Source organism: Saimiri boliviensis, chromosome 13 (genome assembly GCF_048565385.1).
Source record: "Saimiri boliviensis isolate mSaiBol1 chromosome 13, mSaiBol1.pri, whole genome shotgun sequence".
In the NCBI taxonomy this organism is placed as follows: Eukaryota; Metazoa; Chordata; class Mammalia; order Primates; family Cebidae; genus Saimiri; species Saimiri boliviensis.
Window position 1 is genome coordinate 892,007 of NC_133461.1, and position 21,692 is coordinate 913,698.

Here is a 21,692-nt window from a genome sequence, read left to right on the forward strand (position 1 = left end):
GGTGGACATCTGCATATGTGGGTGCCAAAGCTCCGCCTGAAGGCAGTGAGAGACAGCTGCAGAAAAGGGGAACAGGAAGCGGACGGAGGGGAAAGGACCGGCCCCCCTGGGCCCGCACACGTCCACGCAGGCGCGCCACGCTGATCGGCCACGGCGTTTCCCTCCACGGGGGCCGTTCAGTGCTCCAGTTCTACGCGTCTCAGCACAGGATGGCACAGGAAGCACAGACGCCTGGCACTGGACCCAGGGAGACCGAGCACCCTCTCTACTTTAGCAATCCCAGCACTTTGGGAGGCCGAGGCGGGCGGATCAGCGGTCGGCCTGGCCAACACGGTGAAACTTCGTCTCTACTAAAAGATACAACAAAATTACCTCGGTGTGGTGGCAGGTGCCTGTAATCCCAGCTACTCGAGAGACTGAGGCAGAAGAATTGCTTGAACCCAGGAGGCAGAGGCTGCAGTGAGCTGAGATTGCACCACTGCACTCCAGCCTGGGTGACAGAGCAAGAGTCCATCTTAAAAGAAAAAAAAGAAAAGGAACTGCAAAGGAGCAGACATCACAGTGACCACAGTGACCAAAGAGAAGGCGGGGAGGAGGGGACAGAGCGGGGAGGGAGGAAGAGGGAGGGACGAAGAGATGGAGGGAGGGAGACAGAGACGGAGACAGGGGGGGAGAGAGGGAGAGAGACGGAGGGAGGGAGACAGAGACAGGGAGGGAGAGAGGGAGAGACAGAGGGAGGGAGGGAGACACAGAGACAGAGACAGGGAGGGAGGGAGACACAGAGACAGAGACAGGGAGGGAGAGGTGGGAGACAGAGGGAGGGAGGGAGACACAGAGACAGAGACAGGGAGGGAGAGGGGGGAGACAGAGGGAGGGAGACAGAGACAGAGAGGGACAGAGATAGAGAAGGACTGGGGGGCCGCGTTTATGAGCCTTTGAGCACGTTTTTGAGGGGCGGTCAGACTTGTGCTTTTAATTTTTCTTTTAATCCAGCATAAACACCTAATTAAGACAGGCTTTGACAAACATTTCCAAGCTCTTTTCTTAAATCACATAAAAGACGCCTGCCCACGGCACCCCCCACCTCCCGCGCCCGCCGGGGCCCTGTGGCTGCCGGGCAGGACGAGCAGGCGGCCAGGTGAGGGGGCCTCCTCCCCAGGGCGCCCGCCCCGCCCGCCGGCCCCCCAGCTTCTCTCCAGCCTCTGCCAAGAGGAAATAACTCGGCTGCTCTGGGAGTCTGGGAATCCCAGAAAACAATCTGAAATCCACAAAAATAATTGAAGTTCACTTTTACTGAGCTGTGCAGTTCCATTCTGATTTTTATTACAATGTCAACAAGAGTTTAATTTGTTTTAAAGTTTGGGTTCTTAAATCTGAGTGATGTACGGCGGTTTACAGCCTGCTGGCGGCAGCTACTGTGGAAGGGGACGTGTCCGCGCCGGGAGCCCGGCCAGGAGCCGCGCGGCCCCCAGCTTCCCGTGGGACGGCGGCCACGTCACGGGGCCTTTCCTTCCACGCTGGCTCCTCTGAAAGGTCCGAAAATCTAAGTTCTCACACGATGCAGATGGGAGCGTGGTCACTCGTGGGTCACTATTTCAGAGGGGCGGGCGGGGAGGCTTTCACTGCTCCATTTGCCAGGCGTGCCACACATCACGGCGGGGGGCAGAGGGCCCCGCGTGTCCTTTCGGGACTCGGGGGACTCGCACCAGGAACCCACACGTTTGTCCCCAGGCCCAGGCTTGCCTGTGCTCCTGCTGAGACACTGCCCGGTGGACACCGGGGCCTGTCGGTGCCCCGCTGAACGGACACTGGGCTCCATGCAAGCCCGTCCACTTGGGGGGCGAGGCCTGAACGGCGCTTCCCTGGAGGCAGCGGCCAAAGGGACCCTCCCAGCCACGCCTGCCCAATTACCCGGCTCCACCGCCCGCCCCGGCACAGCCTCGGGAACAGAGCCGCCGCCAGGGGCTGGGAGCTGCGAGGTTTCCAGCCCTGCTTCCTGTCGTATCTCAAATAACAGCAGCTGCGAGGGCCTGATAGCGCCTGTCTGGGACGAAGGCTTCACCCCCCGGGTGGGAAGCGGGCCAGGGGCTGATAACCCCTCCCCGGGGGCCTGCTCCATCAGCTCCGTTTAGGAACAAAGCGAGCCCAGCCGCAGGTCCCTGCGATAACTGGGGAGGGCTGGCCGGTGGCTGGGTCCATTGTCCCCGTATCGGGCTCCGATTAGGGGTCCGGGGCCTGGCGGGCGGATGCTTGGAAGGGATCCACTTTCTTTGTGCCTTACTGTGTGTGAGTGTCCACACTGTAATCTGGAAGGAAGGAAGAACCCTGTTTCAAAGCTAAAACTGAAGGGGATAAAGAGATTCTCAAAATTCCACACCCGGACCTCCAGCGATGCAGCACAGAACCACCCAGAACCGCGCAGCACGTGGCTGGCAGGGCTGTGCTCCGGCCGTGTGTCTACACAGATCCCGTAATTCAGCAAATACGGTAAAACCGGGAAGCACGTTTTCACTCCCGACGAGAAATCCTGTCATGAACACTGTGTTCGCGCCGTTTAAAAACGGAGCCAGACTCTCCTAACACTCCCTCCAGGGCGCCGCCGTCCAGGGACGTGTGTGGCCCTGAGGGCTCCATGGCCGGCTCCCCACCCTGAGCATCGTCAGAGCCGAGCAGCTCATTACACAGCGGGGAAGCTCCGGGGGCTGCGTGGAGGGCGCACAGGCCCATGCCTGCGGGAGTGGGGAGCCTCTGTCCACGGACGGAGGGGCTGCCACGCAGGTGCCCACAGGCCTGTTGGGCAGAGGCCACGGCCCTACTCGTAGGCACGGACCATGCAGCGAACCACTGTTTATAAGGGGTCCTCTTTTTTGCATTAACCAAATGCTTAAAACTCACTGGAAGAAAAATTAAAAGAATAGAGTTGCCAGTTCTCCCAGCCCCTCCCTCAACATCCCGCACAGCACCGAGGAATGCACCCTTGACACGGGCACAAAACCCAGCGATTTCTGGTAAAGCTGCCCAGTTGTGCCACCTAACAACACATGTGCCAGAATGTTCCATCACCCAAGGGCCCCTCTGAGCCGCCCATGGCCTCCTCCACGCAGCCCCTCCTCCCAGCCTCCTCCCACTCAGCCCCTCCTCCCACTCAGCCCCCTCCTCCCACTCAGCCCCTCCTCCCACTCAGCCCCCTCCTCCCACTCAGCCCCCTCCTCCCACTCAGCCCCCTCCTCCCACTCAGCCCCTCCTCCCACTCAGCCCCCCTCCCACTCAGCCCCTCCTCCCACTCAGCCCCTCCTCCCACTCAGCCCCCTCCTCCCACTCAGCCCCCTCCTCCCACTCAGCCCCCTCCTCCCACTCAGCCTCCTCCTCCCACTCAGCCCCCTCCCACTCAGCCCCCTCCTCCCACTCAGCCCCCTCCTCCCACTCAGCCCCCTCCTCCCACTCAGCCCCTCCTCCCACTCAGCCCCCTCCTCCCACTCAGCCTCCTTCTCCCTCGAAGGCGTCTCCTGCCTCCAGAGCTGTGCCTTTTCTAGGCGTCTCACACACAGGGTGCCTCAGACACTGCTTTTCACAAACAGGGGGTCTCTGGCACCCTGCACCAGGCACGTCTGGGCCCTTCTCCAACAGCACGTGCCCATCTCGTGTGTCTGTCACGTTTTAATCATTCTCACGATGTTCCACGCTTTCTCATCGCTATCACATCTGTGGTGATCTGTGATCTTTGGATTCACTGTTGTCATTGTTTTGGGGTTCCAAGAACTGTGCCCATCTACCATGAACTGAATGGATAGAAAGCTGTGTGTCCTGAGGGCCCCACTGACCAGCTGTTCTCCGTCTCTCCCTGGGCTCAGGCCTCCTGCTCCCTGAGACACAACCATACTGAGACGAGGTCAATTAAGAACCTACAATAGCCTCTAAGGGTTCAAGTAAAAGTTCAGCTGCACGGAAGTCACAGGCCTCTCACTTCAAAACCAGCAATGATTAAATCTGGTGAGGAAGGCCTGCCGAAAGCTGAGACAGGCTGACAGCTCAGCCTCCCACACCAAACAGTCAAACTGTGAATGCAGAGGAAAACTCCAGATAGAAATGAAAACCGCTGCCCCAGTGAATGTACGGAGAAGAGCGTGAAACAGCCTCATTGCTGATGTGGACAAAGTCCAAGTGGTCTCGTCCGAAGCCAGACCAGCCACCACCTTCCCTGAAGCCACAGCCTCATCCAGCCCAGGCCCATAACTCTCTCGAGTCCTGAGAAGGCTGAGAGGTGAGGAGGCTGCAGGAAACCAGTCCGAAGCCAGCAGAGGCTGGTTCCTAAGGCTGAAGGAAGGAAGCCACCTCCTTACTATAAAAGTGAAGGTGAAGCAGCAGGTGCTGGCGGAGAAGCACGTTCTCTAGGAGATCTGGCTGAGATCTGGTGAAGGTGGCCGCGCTGAGCAGCGGGTTTTCAGTGCAGACAGAACAGCCGTCTACTGGAAAGAGATGCTGTCTAAGACTCTCCTAGCTGGAGAGAATTCTGTGGCTGGCTTCAAAGCTTCAAGGACAGGCTGACCCCCATTTGGGGCGAATGCAGCTGGTGGCTTTAAGCCGAATCCAGTACCACCCCGAAAACCCCCAGGCCCCCAAGAATGACGCGCAGTCTCCTCTGCCTGTGCTCACCCGTGGAACACCAAAACCTGGATGACGCACCTCTGTTCACAGCATGATTTAATGAGGTTTTCCTTTCTTTCTTTTATTTTTTTTTTAGACAGAGTCTTGCTGTGTTGCCAGGCTGGAGTGTAGTGGCGTGATCTCAGCTCACTGCAACCTCCACCTCCCGGGTTCCAGCGACTCTTCTGCCTCAGCCTCCCGAGTAGCTGGGACTACAGGTGCGAGCCATCATGCCCAGCTAATGTTTTCTAATGTTTTGTATTTTTAGTAAGAGATGGGATTTCACCATGTTGGCCAGGATCGTCTCGATCTCTTGACCTGATGATCTGCCCGCCTCAGCCTCCCAAAGTGCTGGGATTACAGGCATGAGCCCCTGCGCCCGGCCTTACTGAAGATTTTAAGCCAATTATTGAGACTTACTGCTCAGAAAAAAAAAAAAAAAAAAAAAAAGGTTCCTCTAACAATCTTACTGCTCACTGACAATGCACATGGTCACCCCATGCAGGTGCCAACATTATTCTTTTAGATGTGACGCTGGCACACATGCCACAGGCACAGGACAGTGTGGGTGTCACTGTTCTATGTGCCGGACACCACGCACTCCAGTGGCTTTCTTTGGCTCTACTGGCTGCATCCCAGGGCCTGAGGCCGAACCTGCCACGTCTCGGAGGTGTGCCTGCCACGGAACCCTGTGTCTGTGGTCCTGTGTCTATGGCTGCTTCCACTGAGTAGGGGTTTCTGGGGTGAGCTGTGTCCTGCCGTGCTCAGTGCTCATTTCTTTTGGGGAGCAAGGGTACTCTGGGGCAAGGATGAGCCCCACCTTTTCTCTCCGTTCACCAGCTGCTGGACACTGTGGCTGTTTCAGATGTGTGGCTACTCTGAAGAACGCCGTGAAGAGCCGTGGGAAAGCCTTTGTGTGGACGTAGGTGTCTGCTTCCTGGGCACACACCCAGCTGCGGAATGGCTGGGTCACACGGCAAATTTCCTCTAAGATGATCCTCTTGGAAACTGCCTGAGTGGCTGTGCAATTTGACATTCCTTCCAGTGAGGTATCAGGGTTCCAACTTCTCTTCAACTCTCAGATTTGCTGTTGTCTATCTTACCTCCTAGGGCCACAAGAATGGATATAAAATAGTATCTCATTGTGACTTAAATGTGCACTCCCTAACAACTAGTGATGCTGGGTATTTTTCCTATACTTATTATCCATTCCTGTATCTTGTCTGGAGAAATGTCTGTTCAAATCTTTTGCCCGGTTTTTGATCAGGCTTTTTGCCTTATCAAAGCTGGGGGTGTTTTTTGTACATTCTGGATACAAGCCCTTTATCAGATACTTCTTTTGGAAATAGATTCCTCGAGTCTACTGTTTACCTTTTCTCTTTCTTAATAGTACTTTTGAAGCATAAACCTTTTGATGAGGTTCCATTTACCAAGTTTTTGTTTTATGAGCTGTGCTTTTGATGTTATAGCTAAGAAACCTTTGCGTAATCCAAAGTCCTGAAGAGTTCCTCATGTGCCATCTCCAGAACGTTTTACTATTTCGGCTCCTACTAGTCCATGATCAAGTTAATTTTTGGTGCATGGTGTGTGGTTTCTTTGCACGTGGCTAGCCAAATGTCCCAGCAGCACTTGTTAAAAAGGCTGTCATTTACTCCGATTAAATGGGCTTGGAGAGTCTTTGTCAAAAAATCAATATATCAGAGATACAGGAATTATTTTTGGGCTTTTAATTCTGCTCCACTGATATATGTGTCCTATGCCAATGCCACTGTCTGGGTTATTATAGCTTCAGAATAAGTTCTGAAATTGGGAAGTGTATATCCTCCAACTTTGGACTTTGATTTCAAAAGGGTCTCTGAAATTCCATATAGATTTTAGGATAATTTTGTGAATCATAAAGAAAAGCCTGTTGGAATTTTGATGGAGATTGCACTGATTCTATGGATCAGTCTGGACAAAGTTGCCATCTTCACGATACTGAGTCTTCTGTACCATTATCATGCAAGGTTCTCCTGTTTATTGAGATCTTACCCTTCCCTCAGCAACATTTTGTAATTTTCAAAGTATAAGTCCTCAGCCTCTTTACAGTTATTCATAAGTATTTTATTCTTTTTAATGCTATTTAGATGGGATGTTTTTCCCCTTCATTTAATTTTTGGGTTATTCTTTGGAAACACAATTCATTTGTACCCTGGCCTCACATCTTGTAACCTTGCTGTACTTGTTAGTTTTAATGGTGGGTTTTACTTTACATTTTTGGAGGGTAGGCAGATTTTGCAGGATTTTCTACATACAGAATCATGTTGTCTTCCAATAAAGACAATTTTACGTCTTCCTGTCCATTCTGGATGCCATTTGTTTTTGTTTCTCACCTGGCTGCACTGGTTGAAACCTCCAGTACAAGGCTGGGGAGCAGCACTGAAAGTGGCCATCCCTGCCTCCTTCCCCATCCTAAGGGAAGAATGTCCTCAGTCTTTGATGATTCAATGTGATGGTTCACTGTCGGTTCTTGTGTATGACTTTAATCACACACAAAGGTTAACAAGTTCCCTTGCATTCTAAGTTTGTCAAGAGATCTTATCATAAGTTGGTGTCAGATTTTGTTAAATGTTTTTTTTTTTTTTGCATTTATTGAAACGATCCTGTAATTTCTGTCCTTTTTCTATTAATCTGATACATCTCATGACTTCACTTTCTGATGTTAACCTAACCTTGCATTACTGGGATAAATCCCACTTGGTCATGGTGTAAAATCTCTTTTTTATGTTGTTGGATTCAGTTTGGTAATAATTTGTTGTGGATTTTTGCTCCTGTATTCATAAAGGATATTTTTCTATACTTTACTTTCTAGTGATATCTCTGATATTGGTATTAGGGCTATACTGGCCTCTGCATTAGAACTGTTCCTTCTTCATTTCCTAAAAAGTTTGAGTACTGGCACTGGAATTACTCTTGTCATGATTGAGAAAATTAACCAGTAAAGCTTTCTGGGTCTGGGCTTTTCTTTGTGGGAATACGTTAAATTATTATTTTCTCTTATTTCCCTGCTATAGGTCTATGATGCTTTTCTATTTCTTCCTGAGTCAGTTTGGGTAATGCGTGTGTAAGAACATTTCCATTTCATCTGGGCTGTTTAATCTGTTGGCCTAAGGTTATTGTTCTCCCTTATAACGTTTTGACTTTGAGGGGTTAGTAGTAATGTCCCCTCTTTAATTCCTAACTTTTCTCATTAGAAAAACTCACTAAAGTTTTTTCAATTTTGTTGTTCCTTTCAAATAACTAGCTTTCGTTTCACTGGCTTTTCTCACATTTCTACTTCATTGCCTTTTTTTCTTATCCTCGGCATTGCCTTGGGTTTCATTTTCTCTTCTTTGTCAACATTTTTAAGGGAAAATCTTAAATTATTGCTTTGAAATCCATCTTTTTCCTCATGTAGGCATTTAAAGCTATACATTTCCCTCTAAGTACTTACCTGCATTGCACAAATTTTGATACGTTGTATTTTCATTTGCATTTAGTTCCAAATAATTTCCAATTTCGCTTATACTTTCAAAGTTCACCCATGAATTATTCAGAAATGTGCTGTTTAGTTTCCAAATACTTGTGGTAATTTCTGCTGTGGATTTTCAGTTGAAATCCATTGTGATCAGAATATTTTGGGAATTTATTAAGGCTTGTTTTACGGGATAGTAGGAAGTGTATCCTGGAGAATATTCCATGTACACTCCCGTGCAGAGTGTCCTACAGATGTCTGGTGAAGTTGGCTGACAGTCTTAAGTGTTTCATATCCTTTGATTTTCTGCCTAGTTGTTCTACCCATTAAGAGTGATATATCAAAGTCTCCAGCTATTATTTTTTAATGATATACTTCTCCCTTTAATTCTGCCAGTTCTTGTTTCTTGTATTATGGAGCTCTGTTATGTGCAAATGTGTTTATAATTGTTACATCTTCCTGCTCAACATAACAGTTTTACCATGGATGTATCAGTTTTATAATGCTAAAAGGGAATATTATCATGGACACCTCATTGCTCTGGTCATATTTTTGTCTGGGTTTACTTTGTGTGATATTAGTATAGCTACTCCACGTATCTTTTTCATCACTTTACTTCCAACCTGTGTCTTTAAATCTGAAGCATGCACTTCTCTGTTTTCTCCATGTCTCTTCTGATGACTATTTGTACGATACGTTTTTCATTTACTTTCAACCTATTTGAGTCTTTAAAGTACGTATTTTTTAGACACCCACACAGTTGTATCCTGTTTCATTCTGATTTTAAAATCCAGTTTGACAACTTCTACCTTTCTATTGGCGAATTTACTCCATTTGCATTTAATGTGATTATCGATACAGTAGGATGGATATCTTCCATTTCACTATTTGCTTTCCGCCTGTCTTGTGGAATTTTTGCCTTTGCCAGTGTTTCTATGTTCCTTCATTACTGGCTTCCTTTGTGTTACATATTTATTTTCTAGCATATCATTTAAATGCATTTTTTGGCATTGTGTGTGTGTGTGTGTGACACTCACATACACAGATGTTCTTTTCTTCATGGTTCCTCTAGCGATTACAATAAGCATCTTACTCAAAACAGTCTATTTCAGAGGAACACTGAGTTCTAATAATACGTAAAAACGTTGCTTTGCTCTAACTTCCTTCCCCCTGCTTCCAAACTGTTATAAGCACAGTGTTACCGGCACGGGTTTGCAACTGTGTCTTATGCAGTTTCCTTTTAAATCAGCTCAGAGAAGCCAAGTTTAAAAGGTGTCTGTACTGGCTTTTTATCTGTGTCATTACTCTCAGCCGCGCCTTTCGCCTCAGCCTGAAGGACTCCCTTTCATACTTCCTTCAGGGCAGGTCTACTGGCAACAAATTCTGCGTGTCCTGTTCATCTGAGCACAGGTTTAGTTATCTCCAGAGGAGAGTTTCACTGGATATTCCAGAGGTGGCACTTACTGGAGTTCTTGGTTGACAGTCGCTTTCTTTCAGCATTAGGCCGTTCCACTGTGCTCTGACATCCGTGATTCGGAACGAAAGCCTGGCTGCTGTGCTGCGCATCCCACGTACTGAGAAGCTGCCTTTCTCTTCCTGCGTTCAGGACTGTTTCTCTCCGACTTTCAACAGTGTGGTTACGTGTCTGTGTGTGAACTGCTTTTAACTGATCCCATTTGCATTTTGTGGGCCTTTTGGCTGCAGTGATGATGCTCTCTCTTTCTGTAACTCTCATTATGCATCTGTTTATGTGTTGATGGTGTCCCTCACGCTCTGAGGCTTTGTTCATTTTTATTGATTCTTTCTTTCTGTTCCTTAGTCTAAATAACCTGTTGATTTTTACATTCTGTTGATTCTTCTTCCCTGCAGCTCAAATCTGTTATCCAGCCTCTCTAATACATTTTTCATTTCAGCTCTTATACTTTTCAACCCTTTAATTTCTATTTGGCTCTTTTTTAAAAAAATATTTCTATCTCATTATTGGTATTCTCTATCTGGTGAGATATGTTTGCCATACTTCCCTGTAATTCTTTAAATGCAGTTGCTTTTAGTTCTTTGAGCATATTTGTTCAGCTGATTTAAAGCCTTTGCTAGTCTAATACTCAAGCTCTCTCAGGGGCTAAAGGGTTTTCTTCCTATGGATGAGACATGTCTTCATGTTTCTTTGCATGAATTGTGTTTTTTGGTTTATAACTGGAGATGGCAGGTTGGAGACTCTGGACTGAGATTCCTGCCCCTGCCCGCCCCTCCCGGGAGGACCGTTTCCCGGCTTCTCCCTCTCCCTGGTTGTTGCTTATGTGATTCATGACTTTCCTGGACTAATTATCTAGATTCTATATTCCTTGCAGTATGTGGACACTGCGTTTTCTGTTTTCTTTTCAAATCTTGTTTCTGTCTCGAAGCCAGGCTGCCTAAGGATCACTCTCAGGTTAGCAGAGTTTAACGGCCAGCTGTTACCAGCAGGAGGTTTCCCTAAATCCTGGAGCCACGAAGCGAGTCTCCTCCATCTAATCCCGAAACCTGCGTGCCAGGACCTGCCTCCCAGCCGCAGGCAGCTTTAGCTCTCACTTCTGCTTGCTGGGGTTTGGAGACCAGCCGGAGGGGAGCGGCCGGGGACCTCTCTTTTTCCGAGCATTTACACGTCCTCCAGGTCCCCGGGAACGTTCAGGTTTGTCAAAGTCCCTGGTCCCCTAGTCTGGTCAGGCCTGTCTGCTCCAATGGTGATCACTGCTTGGGGTGGCTCCCACGGTCATGACTGCAGCCGGCGGTGACTGCGCCTGGGAACGGAGCTTTTCCAGGGAGCTCCATGACCGTCCAAACGCTGAGTGTATCTGGGGATGGGGTTTTCAACAGAGCCCGGCTCCTCTGAGGTCTGTGGCGTCACTGGCTTTCCATGGCGGTGCGCCCCGGGGCTGGAGCAGGGGTGGGGCGGCCCCCAGTGAAAACACCACAGTCCAGCTCCTCCTCCTGGGCTGCTCCTCCTCGAGTGAACGTGCCTGCAGCTGTTCTGTCCTCTTGGTTGATTTGACAGTGTTGCCATGTTCTTGCTGATCTGGGCGAGAGCTGATTGAAGACGCTCTCCGGCAGTTCAGAAGGCCTGCTTCTCTCCAGTCCTTCTCGGCGAAATGTGCCTCAGCTGATGGAAACTCTTCGACGAAAAACAGACCCATCTCCTCTCTGCTCGCAAGGCCAACTCAGATGCGGATGTTAGGAGTTCTCAGCAGAACTCTGTGCTCAGCTCTTCGCTAGTGGGAAAAAATGCTCAGCGGTAGAGGTGGGACCTTTGAAAGTGTGTGGGCACCGGGGCTGACGCTGGGGTGCTCCTGATTCTGCTCGACTGACTCAGAGCAAGTCCAGCGGCCTCTCTCTGCGCCTTGGTTTCCCCTGGGTGGGGGGTGAGTACCAGCAGTTCTGCCTGCCCGCAGCGCCCTTCTGCGGTCGATCATGCACAGGAGAAGATCTAACAGGTCCAATGGAACACACGAAGCCGCACATCATTTGGGTCTCCTGTTTGCTTTCAAGGCTGACAGTGGGAACGACTCTCTCAGCACTGACAGAAGGTGACACTATGTGACAGAAGGTGATGCCAGGGTTCACACTGTCCTGTCTGTCGAGACCTGGGCTTGGTGGGACGTGTGCGTCAGTTACTCACCGATCCTCGGGAATCCACATGCAGAAACACACTTCTGTATCAGGAAATCACCTGAACGTGCCCGAGCTCGGTGCCAGGGAGAGGCCGGTGTGCAGCACGAGGTTCTGGGCCCTGGCTGCGGCGGCAACACGGTCGTCCGACAGATGTGGGCAGAGCCCTCTGCTGCCCTGGCCGCCTCCCTCCGTCTGACGGGCTGTCAGGGCTGGGCACTGAATGTGGCTGCGATGCTTTTAAACGCCTCGCTCGTGGCTGCATGCTCCGGTGATACAGCAGTGTGGTGCGCTGGCTCCGATCTGAAGTGTCTGTGAAGAGCGCACGCTTCAATAAGGAAGCTCTTTGAAACGTTTACACGTCGGGAAGAGAAAACACAGGGCCGTGGGAAGAGGCGAGGCGACTTGATGTGAAACGGAGCCGATGCCATTTTAAATGTTTCTGTACAGATTTGAACCCATTTGTGGGAGGAAAACAGAGTGTATATACACAAGAAAAATGCCAGCATGAACAATGACACACTCACAACTGCCTTACTGTTGCTCACAGCTTGCCTAGGCAAAACAACAGACATGTCGCAAACACGCCCCACGCTGCCCAGACGCGCCCTGGTGGCTGAACATCAGGGCCTGCTCTCTGTCTGCCGCCACCGGCCGTGAATTTTCTTTGGCATGAGTTAGATCTGAATAGTGCTCATTACCCGAGCTCTGTGACATCTTCCCTCCTGCTGCCTCCGCTGCCTCCCGGCGGCCCTCCCTCCGGTGCCCGATTTCAGACAGCCTCCACCTGCTGCTGGGAACAAGCTAAGACCCACTTTTAAGGAGTCAAAGGCAGAAGGTCAACAGCTGAAAACGATACCACCGAATTTCCCTTTCAAGTACACAGAATTGGACCATAGACGGATATTTCAATGAGAAACGGCGTAGAATTCAAACCATTTGGGTCCACACTGAATGTCTTCAGGCAACCGGAAAAGCACCCAGAACCTCAAAGACCCCGAGCAGCAGCCCGTGGGCGGCACACAGGAGTGGGTGCCTCTCCTCCCTCCCCCCAACCTCAGGGAGGGATGAGGCACTGTGGCCTCAAAGCCTGTGAGCCAGGGTGGGAGATGCAGCCCCTATTTTTAGAGAGCCTTGCTTGGTGCGCGTCTTAGCACCATCCTTGCCCCCGCACCACCCTTCCTGGAGGGGGAGCCTCGCCTCTGCAGCTGCCCTGGGTTCTCCGGCCACGGGCTGCGAGCCCCATTAGTAGCGGGCATGCCCCCGCTCTCGCCTGTCCCACCCATGGCCATGGTCTCCCTGGCAGTGGCTGGCTGACACCGGGTGGGAGCTAGTTTTCTATAGAGAAACAGAAACGTGAGTCAACATGTGCACATCGGCCTTATGCGCTGCTGCCTGGCACACAAGTCTGGACGTGGCCTCCCGTGGCCGCCTCACTCAGCCTCACTTGGGCAGTCACAGAATGCACAGGTCTGGACGCAGCCTCCTGTGGCCACCTCACTCGGGCAGTTATGGTGCACAGGTCTAGACGTAGTCTCCCGTGGCCGCCTCACTCGGGCAGTCACAGGGCCTGCTCCCTGGGAAACAGCTCTGGGCCTGGGGCTGGAGGGCTCCTGGCATCGGGAAGAGCCTTCCAGTGGCCTTGGAGAACCTGCAGCCGGGCCCGCAGCCCACCCCGTCCCACCCCGCCCCGCCCCGCCGACAGCAGGCTCCGTCTCTGGAGGTGTGCGGTGAGTTTTATGCCTCGAAACCCCCACGCTGCAGTCCCAGGGCACCAAGCGCTGACCCTAATGAATGATTCGCACGGCTGAGTTCACGGCTCCATCCATCACGCGGTAGCCGACGTCTGCAACGCTAACGACGCCGTGTTTGATCCCGTGCACAGACCCTTTCAATCATCCTCAGCTGCGGGGAAGGCCTCAGCCCTGGGCACCAGGCCAGGTTAGTAACACTTTCCATGAGGAGAGCTTTTTGTTCTCTCTGGAGCAGCCCAGGCTCAGGAGGAGGGGCAGGTGAGGGGCAGCTCATAGCCCAGACTGCGGCAGACACGCTCCGACTGCCTGGTCTACCTGCTTGTTGTTTTAATAACATCGAGACTTTCTAAACCCTCGTGCTTCTGAGGGACTGAAAGGCTTGATTGTGGCAGAGGCCGTGGGGCGGTCCAGGTGGCACAGGGAGGCATGGGCAGCAGACAAGCCTGCACCGAGGGACAGCCGCTCTCCACAAGGGTCCAGGGAGGCCCCATTTCAGCAGCAGGTGGGCACCACGGGGAGCCCCACACACCTCCATTTCAGAGGACGGCCCTGCAAATGCTCTCGACGTGGGAGCCCGTGCCACGGAGCTGACCACTGTAACGTGCAATTCATCAAGAGTCCACCCCAGGGAGCCTCTTCATGGGCCTTCTCCACGACAGGGAATGCAAGAAAATCACACTGGAAAACCAGCCACGTTGAGCCCTGTGACGTGTTTTCAAATCTGCATTCAAAATAATGCAAGACCTAGAAAGCGACTATTGAAACAAGGCATCTCCGTGGCTGGGCCCTGCTCGGGAAGTCTGAGGGAAGCTCAGTCATGGGGAGAAGCAAACGACCTTGTCACTAGAATTTATTATGGGTCAAGCGCTTCTGAAACCAAACGAGGGAGCAGAGAGGACTCGAAAGCAAAGAAATCCTTTAAAAAAAAGCTGAATTCATTTTTCTTTCTTTCTTTTTTTTTTTTGAGACGGAGTCTCACTCTGTTCCTCCCAGGCTGGAGTGCAGTGGTGTGATCTTGGCTCACTGCAACCTCCGTCTCCCAGGCTCAAGTGATTCTCCTGCCTCCACCTTCCACGTAGCTAGGATGACAGGCACGCGTCACCACGCCCAACTAAGTTTTGTATTTTTAATACGGACGGGGTTCCACCATGACGGCCAGGCTGGTCTCGGACCCCTGACCTCAGGTGACCTGCCCTCTTGGCCTCCCAAAGTGCTGGGATTACAGGTGTGAGCCACCACATCCAGCTTCATTTGTCATTTTGAGGCTTGGATTCCTTAAGACACACAGGACATGGGCCATGCGTGACCTTCAGATTCCTGTGGCCAAGCGGAGGCTTCCAGGGAGGAGGCTCTGGTGTGAAACGTCCTCCCCAGACCCTTTGGGAATGCAAACGCAGACACTGTGCCCGCCCCACACACACTCTCTGCAACGGGACAATATTCTAGTATTGCCTTTTAACTCTACGTTCCTGGAAAAGAAAATCAAAACCCAAACAAAACAAGTGAAAAACCTGCACACACGAAGTAAGTTCTTTCTCCATCCTCACGGGCCTCCGGCATCAGCGTCACCGCGCACGGGAGGAGCCCCAGATGGCACCGGCTGCCTCAGCACAGCGCCGCACACGAAGCCAGCAGCAAAGCCCTGAAGTGACTCAATTCACCGACCCCCGGCTCTGGTTCTGGTCAGGCAGAGGGAAGCCCCTCAAAACGGCCGGGTCTCCAGCCCCGTGAGGACATCCAGGCACCGGCCCAGACCCTCCGCCTCCTCCCTGCACGCAGCCCTACAAGGCACCGCTGTTTGGTTCGCAGGGCGCTGGAGACTAACTCCGTGCCTCCCGGCAGGCTTGCTGGCCCTGGAGGCAGCGGCGGGGCCAGAGGGTGGCAGAGAGAAGCCAGGGAAGCTGGGCACCAGGACCCGGCGGGGCTTCCGTCACCTGCGATGCCACAACCTGCCACAGGAGCCTCACGGGGCTCAGGGCCGGCCAGCAGGTCCTGGCTGCCCATCCCTTCGGCCTGTTTACAAACACGGTCGGGGCATCTGAGTTCCGCCCCAGCCCCAGCCCGCTTTCTCTTCTGCTTCCTCCCACCCCAGTGTTCCTCACTTGCCTGTTGCATAAACACACACACGCAGCGACCCCTTTCCACCCACTGAGGGCACGTGCCGACCTCTGACCTGGGTTTCCCGACTATTTCTGCCTCCCATCTCCAGTCCTTCGCCGGGTGCTGGGATCGTCCCTTGGTGGGGGGCCCTGTGCTCCCCACTCCTCTCCACTCCCCCACTCCAGACCACCGCTTTCTAAGCCAGCAGCTGAGCCCCAGGGTGGGTGCTGAGGTGCCCAATTCTCTTAGGGAATGTGAAATTAGACAAAATATACATTAACACTAAACCAGCATCACCCATACCCTAGCCCGTCTCATGCAGAAGTGGCCCCTGCGTGGCCCCCCACATTTCCCTGGAGCTCACGGGTCTGGGGGACTCAGGGGTCCACCTCGTGATTCAGGTCTTCATCCTGCATGAGGCTTTCCTGGCCCCACCTGGGCCCCAACCTCTGTGTTGTGGTGTTTGTGAGCCTGGGGTTTGGGTTCCACCTCGGGGCAAGCCAGGGGTCATCTGCAGGAGAAGGGCCAACCCAGACTCAACCCGGACCCAGGACCCTTCCCGGCCATCTTGGGGACGCTCCAGCCATCTTCTCACAAGGACAGGCAGCACCCGGGACACCCCATGCACCCGGGACTCAGGAAACGGCTTGGCCCACATCACTCTCAGTGAAGGCTTTGTCCACTCATCTCCAACAGAGCAATAAACAGTCGAATCTGCTCTTTTCACCAGGGAGGCACAGGCGTCTAGAGTGGGTGGACCTGCCTCCAGCTGCTCAGGACAGACCTGGAGCCCACAGCCTGGCGCCTGTCTCATGGGATGGCAGCAATGTCAGGCCTGCACCAGGCTCCCCCTACCCTGACCCAGAGCCTTGGCCTGACCAGGGTCCCCCATCTCACTCCCTCAGCCCCTAGGACTCTCCCCTCCCCTTCACACCCACCCTGAGCAGAACTTCCTCTGCGACCCGCCCCACCTGCCCGCCTCTGAAGGACGGAGAGGGGCTGTCTGTCCACGGGGACAGGAGGCCAGGCCATGGCTGACGCTGCTTCCAGCTGCCCAAAGCCTGAGCTCCTGCAGTCCTGGCTGAGCATCGAGGGACCTCGCAGGTGCAGATGAAATGGATGACGCTCACCATGGCGCAGGGAGGTGTCTGCACAGGTGTCTCGACCTCCACCCCAACCTGACCCCCAAAACAGCACTGCCTAGTGCCATACACTAAACCAAAGCGCTTGCGTGTGGCTGGCCCCGTATTATGGAAATAGAATGAACACAGCACCCGTAAACTGCGCTCGGGGTCTGCGCTGGAGGCTCCGGGGCCAGCCTTGGGCCTGATAAGACATACGTGGACCGGAAAGTGGGAGGCGGGCGCCAGGCTCCAAGGCCATCTCTGCTTTGGCAACACGGAAACCCCTGGGGCTTCTGAACAGGATGTGACCCACAAGATCCGAGTTCCGGGAAGGTCACCACGGCCGCAGAGCACGAGGAATGGGGAGAGGGGCCTGCCGGGACGTGCGCTCACCCAGGGGAGGGGCTGTCCCCAGTGTCCCGAGGGCAGGAGCAGCAGGACTCAGGGCGACAAACTGTCTTGAACAGGGCGACAAGCGCTTTGCAGCGGGCACGTCACGGGCTCCAGCGTCCCCTAGGTGGTCAGGGGAGGTGCCCACGGGATGTGTCCTCGGGCACCTTCAGAGGATGTGCAGGCCAGGCCCAGACCCACAGCAGATGCAGCCCAGCCTCAGCCTTCCACATGTCCAGGGGCCATCTGTGGACCCCACTCGCCTCTCCCGGGTCCCATTCCCTCTATGTCCATGCACAGTGGGGCCAGCCAGGGCAGGGCCACACTCACACTTACGCAGCAGTCTGTGCCCTCAGACAGCCCAGCTCCCGTGGTCCCCAAGGCCAGCCTGGCTCACTTAGCTTTGAGCTCTAGGACCAAGGCCTGAGGGGCCTGGGCCACTTGGTGAGGCGTTGGCAGAAATGGGTGGGGTAGGACGCCAGCCCCGCCCACTGTGTTGACATGGAATATGCCCTCGTCCCCAGCAACCCCCTCAGTCTCGCCTGCCCCGAGCTCCACCCTCGCCATAGAGCCACACGTGGACCCCGGGCAGCTGAAACACCAGCGAGACCTACTTCCCACCTAAGCCTGCAGGGCGCTGCCCAGACGTGGGAGCCCAGGGCTGGCTGGTCACAGCTGGGACAAGACGTGGCGGGCAGGAAGAGACCACGTGAGACAAGGCAGGGGTGAGGGATGGGAGGCGTGGCCGTCAGCGCCCCCCTCGGCCGGCGTCCACCCACGCAGTGTCCACCTCACGCAGAGGCTGGGGGTGAAGGTGGAGTCTGTCTGTGCTCAGCAGGCAGCAGTGCAGGGACACAGCCCATGCAGAGCTCTGGCGGCCTTGTGGGTGGACGAGGAGGGCAGCGGGCAGATCAGACAGGAAGAGCTTCAGGACAAATCTGCGCAGGACACAGACGTGGTCCCGGCCCCGCCCCACGGTCACCACAAACCTCCAGAGAGTGGCCGGGGCAGCCATGGGCCTCCAGGGTGGTGTCGAGGGATAGCCCTGGGGAGGCAGCAGCCTCCTGAGCAGACAGGTACACTCCTGCAAGCCCAAAAACAGACGGTGGGGGCTGCAGGCTCCACGGGACACACTCCTGCAAGCTCATACACATACACACACACACCAGGGCTACATGGACACACTCCCACAAGCTCACACACAGACAAAGTCCAGGCCCCATGAAATACACTACCTCAAATTCACACACACACCAGGGCTCCAGGCTCAAAAGTTGAAAATTTGGGGGGACTGAAGTATCTGCATGCATCCTCCTTAAAAAGCTTGCAGCCTGCAGTCAGAAAGCAGCAGGAAGGCGTTTGGCAAGGCCTCACTCCCTGCCCAGCAGACGGGAAACCCAGCTCCGGACGCCCCGGAGTCCCGCCCCCGAGGTCAGGAGAGGCTGATGCTGCCCCCTCCCTGGAAGGCCAAGGCTTGCCTGGTCCTCAGGCCTCGGGGCAGGAAGTGAGCAAGGCTCTGGTGTGTCTGCTGGAACCCTGGCCTGGGAAACGTCTTACACTCAGGAGGACTCACTGTGCCCCTGACGGGAACGAAGCCCAATCCCCACACAAACCACGCAGGCAGGGCTGGAAAACAGACCGAGCCACACTCTAACGTGCCATCACCAGGGCTGCGGGTGCCTCCCTGACCACAGTGTGACCGCACGCAACTTGGGCTGGGCCGTCAAACAGAAACGCTCGCCAAAAACACAGCGGCGTTTGGTCAGCCCTGCTCACAGGAAGGACTGCGTGCTTGCCGGGGTTCCCGCGCCACACGCCTGGCCACAGATGTGAGGCCACTTCCTTCCCACGCAGCCCCAGGTGCGCGGTGTTCAGTGTGCCTCCATGCTGCGGGAGCCTGGACAGGGGCGGTCACGTGCCCAAGGCCTGAAGGCGCCGTCCCGGGCCCCCAGTGTCACGGCGTCCTCCAAGGTCCTGCCAGGCGGACACGGTCGTTAGACGTGTGCACAGAGCCACACAGAGCAACGCGCACACCCCCCGGCTAAGCTGTCGTCTGCAAGCCATCCACGGGACTTGGTGGCACCCGCGATGCCTGACCGCAGAGGCCGGCGCCTCCTCTAGCCAGGGCTTTGAGCCTGAGCCTGAGCCGAGCCACCCAGTCAGCCGAAGTCGCAAACCTGGGCACGCGGCATGAGCCTCAGGCCCCGGGGCAGGCTTCGCAGGGGGTCTGCAGCCCAGGGACCCGCGGGAGCCCCACAGCAACACATGGGCACAGTGTGTCAGGAGGACACACCCACGCCCCGCCCGGCCGGGATGCTTGTCCCTGAGCCACAGGCACGCGTCTCCTCCACGAGCTCACGACACGGCGCCGGCTGGGCACACATCGGCGTGGCCGCGGGCACTCACCGTCGTCCAGGTACAACTGGTCCAATTCTTCTGGCTCTCGCTTGACCGTTACAGGAATAGGGGCCAAATTAGGACTACCGTCCTCACGGGCCTCTGGCAGCAGCCGGGGCCGGGCGGTTGGAGACTCGTCCCTGCGGACCGTGGGCGGCGGGTGCTGTAGGCGGCCCGTGGCAGGTGGGCACGCTGGGCTGCAGGGCTGCAGGTAGGTCGGCTCTTGGGCGGCGGGCGGGAGTGGAGGAGAGGGGCTGCTGGGGCAGAGTGAGTGTTCGAGCCCAGGGGGGTGGCTACCGCTCGGAGGCGCACTCACCTGCTGCGGAAGCAGGGCCGGGGGCGCCTGTCCGGGAGAGCCGGGGTGCGCGGCCGCTGGCCTGGGCACGTCCTGGACGGTGGGGGTGATGGTGGGGGCCTCTCCGGCCGGCGGCGGAAGCCCCAGGTGACAGTGGCCCGAGCTGGTGATGGCCTTGGAGTACGCAGTGGGAGAAAAGTCCTGGAGCTTGGGGCTCGTGCCGGGGGCTGCTGGCATCAGGGCGCCTCTCCGCGGACAGGCCGGGACGCCGGCCACGAGGCAGGAGCTGGGGTCGGGCAGCGTGGTCAGCGGCTGGCTGAAGTACGGTCTCGGGAGCGGACTTAACCCCTGGCTCACCGGTCCACAGGTTGGAGCAGGCTCAAAATCGTCAGTGGGTTCTGTTTTTATAATTGGAACTGTGAGAAGGGAGAGAAAAGTTAGGTCAACGTGAGTTGCAGATGGGTATGATCGGACAGGCTGGCGGGGGACGCCCTCCGCAGGGCCAGCAGCCCTGACTGGGCCCTTCTGTCTCCTGCCTGGTTCTCCCACCCCATTAAAAAAAGGCATGAGTCATCGGCCCAGAGCGGCAGCTGGTTCTAATACCGGCCAGGACTGTTTTCCTTGGCCTCTCCGCCGGCTCTAACGCGCTGTAAAAGTCCACTTGCAAACGGCAGTGGAAGCCCCGGGCCCAGGGGCCTGTGGATTTGTAGGAATCAAAGCGAACATCTGAACTTGGACGCACGATGGCATGTCTGCTCCCGACACTAGGCGTGGTAAACTCGAACACACAACAAGACAGCTTTCAGGAGTCCGTAAAACTCCAACTGCAAAGGGGAATGCCCACTAAGGGCGAGAAGCGTCCGTCACTGAGACAGAAAGATGCCCTCGCTGAGGATGCAGCCCCTCCACGGCCCCTCCCAATCCCTCTCAAAGGGGTGGGCTGTGTGCAGGCGGTGACCCAACAGCCTACGACGGAACACGGGGCTCCTGAGTTTCTGGAGACTTCTCCCACACAGCCCTCCCGAGAAAGCAGGGGCCATGGGGAAGAGCCTGCAGGCCAGGCACCGGGTCCCCAAGGCTGCTCTGCCAGGCCTGGCCCAGAGCCGACGCTGGCTCCCGCCTCGCACCCGTGCCTTGCACCCACCCCGGCCTCTGCACCGGCTTCTGTGGGGTGCCGGGAAGGCGGCGGGCAGGGCGTGCAGTCAACAGAGCGGCGAGGCAGATCCCAGCCAGCATTCCTGCGGCTGCTGTTTTCCTGTTGGTCTCAGGCCTCTCGTGCTACTTAGAAGAGACACAGACGGCTCCGTTGCTCTGAGGCCCTCGCCACGGCGCACGTGAATTCCCAACAGACGTGAGGCGCCACTCTGAGCGAACGCGGCGCGGGCCGTGAGCTATCATCAGGTCTCCTCGTCCGTTTTCTCCTCCCCGTGAGCTGCACACCAGTGGGTTCTGACAGTGGGGTTGGCCACAGGGAGAGAAACTTCCATCCCCACCTGGGGCCTTCACGGGGCCCCCAAAAACCTGCACACAGGCTCCCTGCGCAAACACTGACAGCCGCTGAAGGCCCAGGCGGCCTCCCGCGGTCAGGAGAAGCACTTCCACAACTGGAGAGGACACCTCTAGCCCTGGGCTTGAGCCTGCGAGTCCACGCAGCCGTTCCCACGACAGCCGGGGTGCCGAGGGTCGGCCAGCAGCTGCGAACGACGCAGACACGTTTTCCTGCAGCGCACGGCGCGAGAGCCCCTGTGCTACCTGTGGCCTCCCCTGCGGCGCCCACCACAGATCCAGGCGGCCACGAGACCTGGGAAGAGCTGTCCACGCTGGCCACGCCTCCTCCCTGCCACACGGGGGCC

The 21,692-nt window shown here is 55.2% G+C and overlaps 1 protein-coding gene across 4 annotated transcripts in view; it reads right to left on the reverse strand.

Moving 5' to 3' along the window:
* NFATC1 (nuclear factor of activated T cells 1) overlaps positions 1 to 21,692 on the reverse strand; it is a 121,766-nt gene that overhangs the window by 19,322 nt on the left and 80,752 nt on the right. For 3 of the 4 annotated variants that reach the window (XM_039463620.2, XM_039463621.2, XM_039463626.2), the window contains one exon: positions 19,554 to 20,255. In XM_039463620.2, coding sequence (XP_039319554.2) covers positions 19,554 to 20,255 — 702 coding nt within the window. The remainder of the gene's footprint in view (positions 1 to 19,553; positions 20,256 to 21,692) is intronic. The other variant, XM_039463622.2, reaches the window with a different exon arrangement.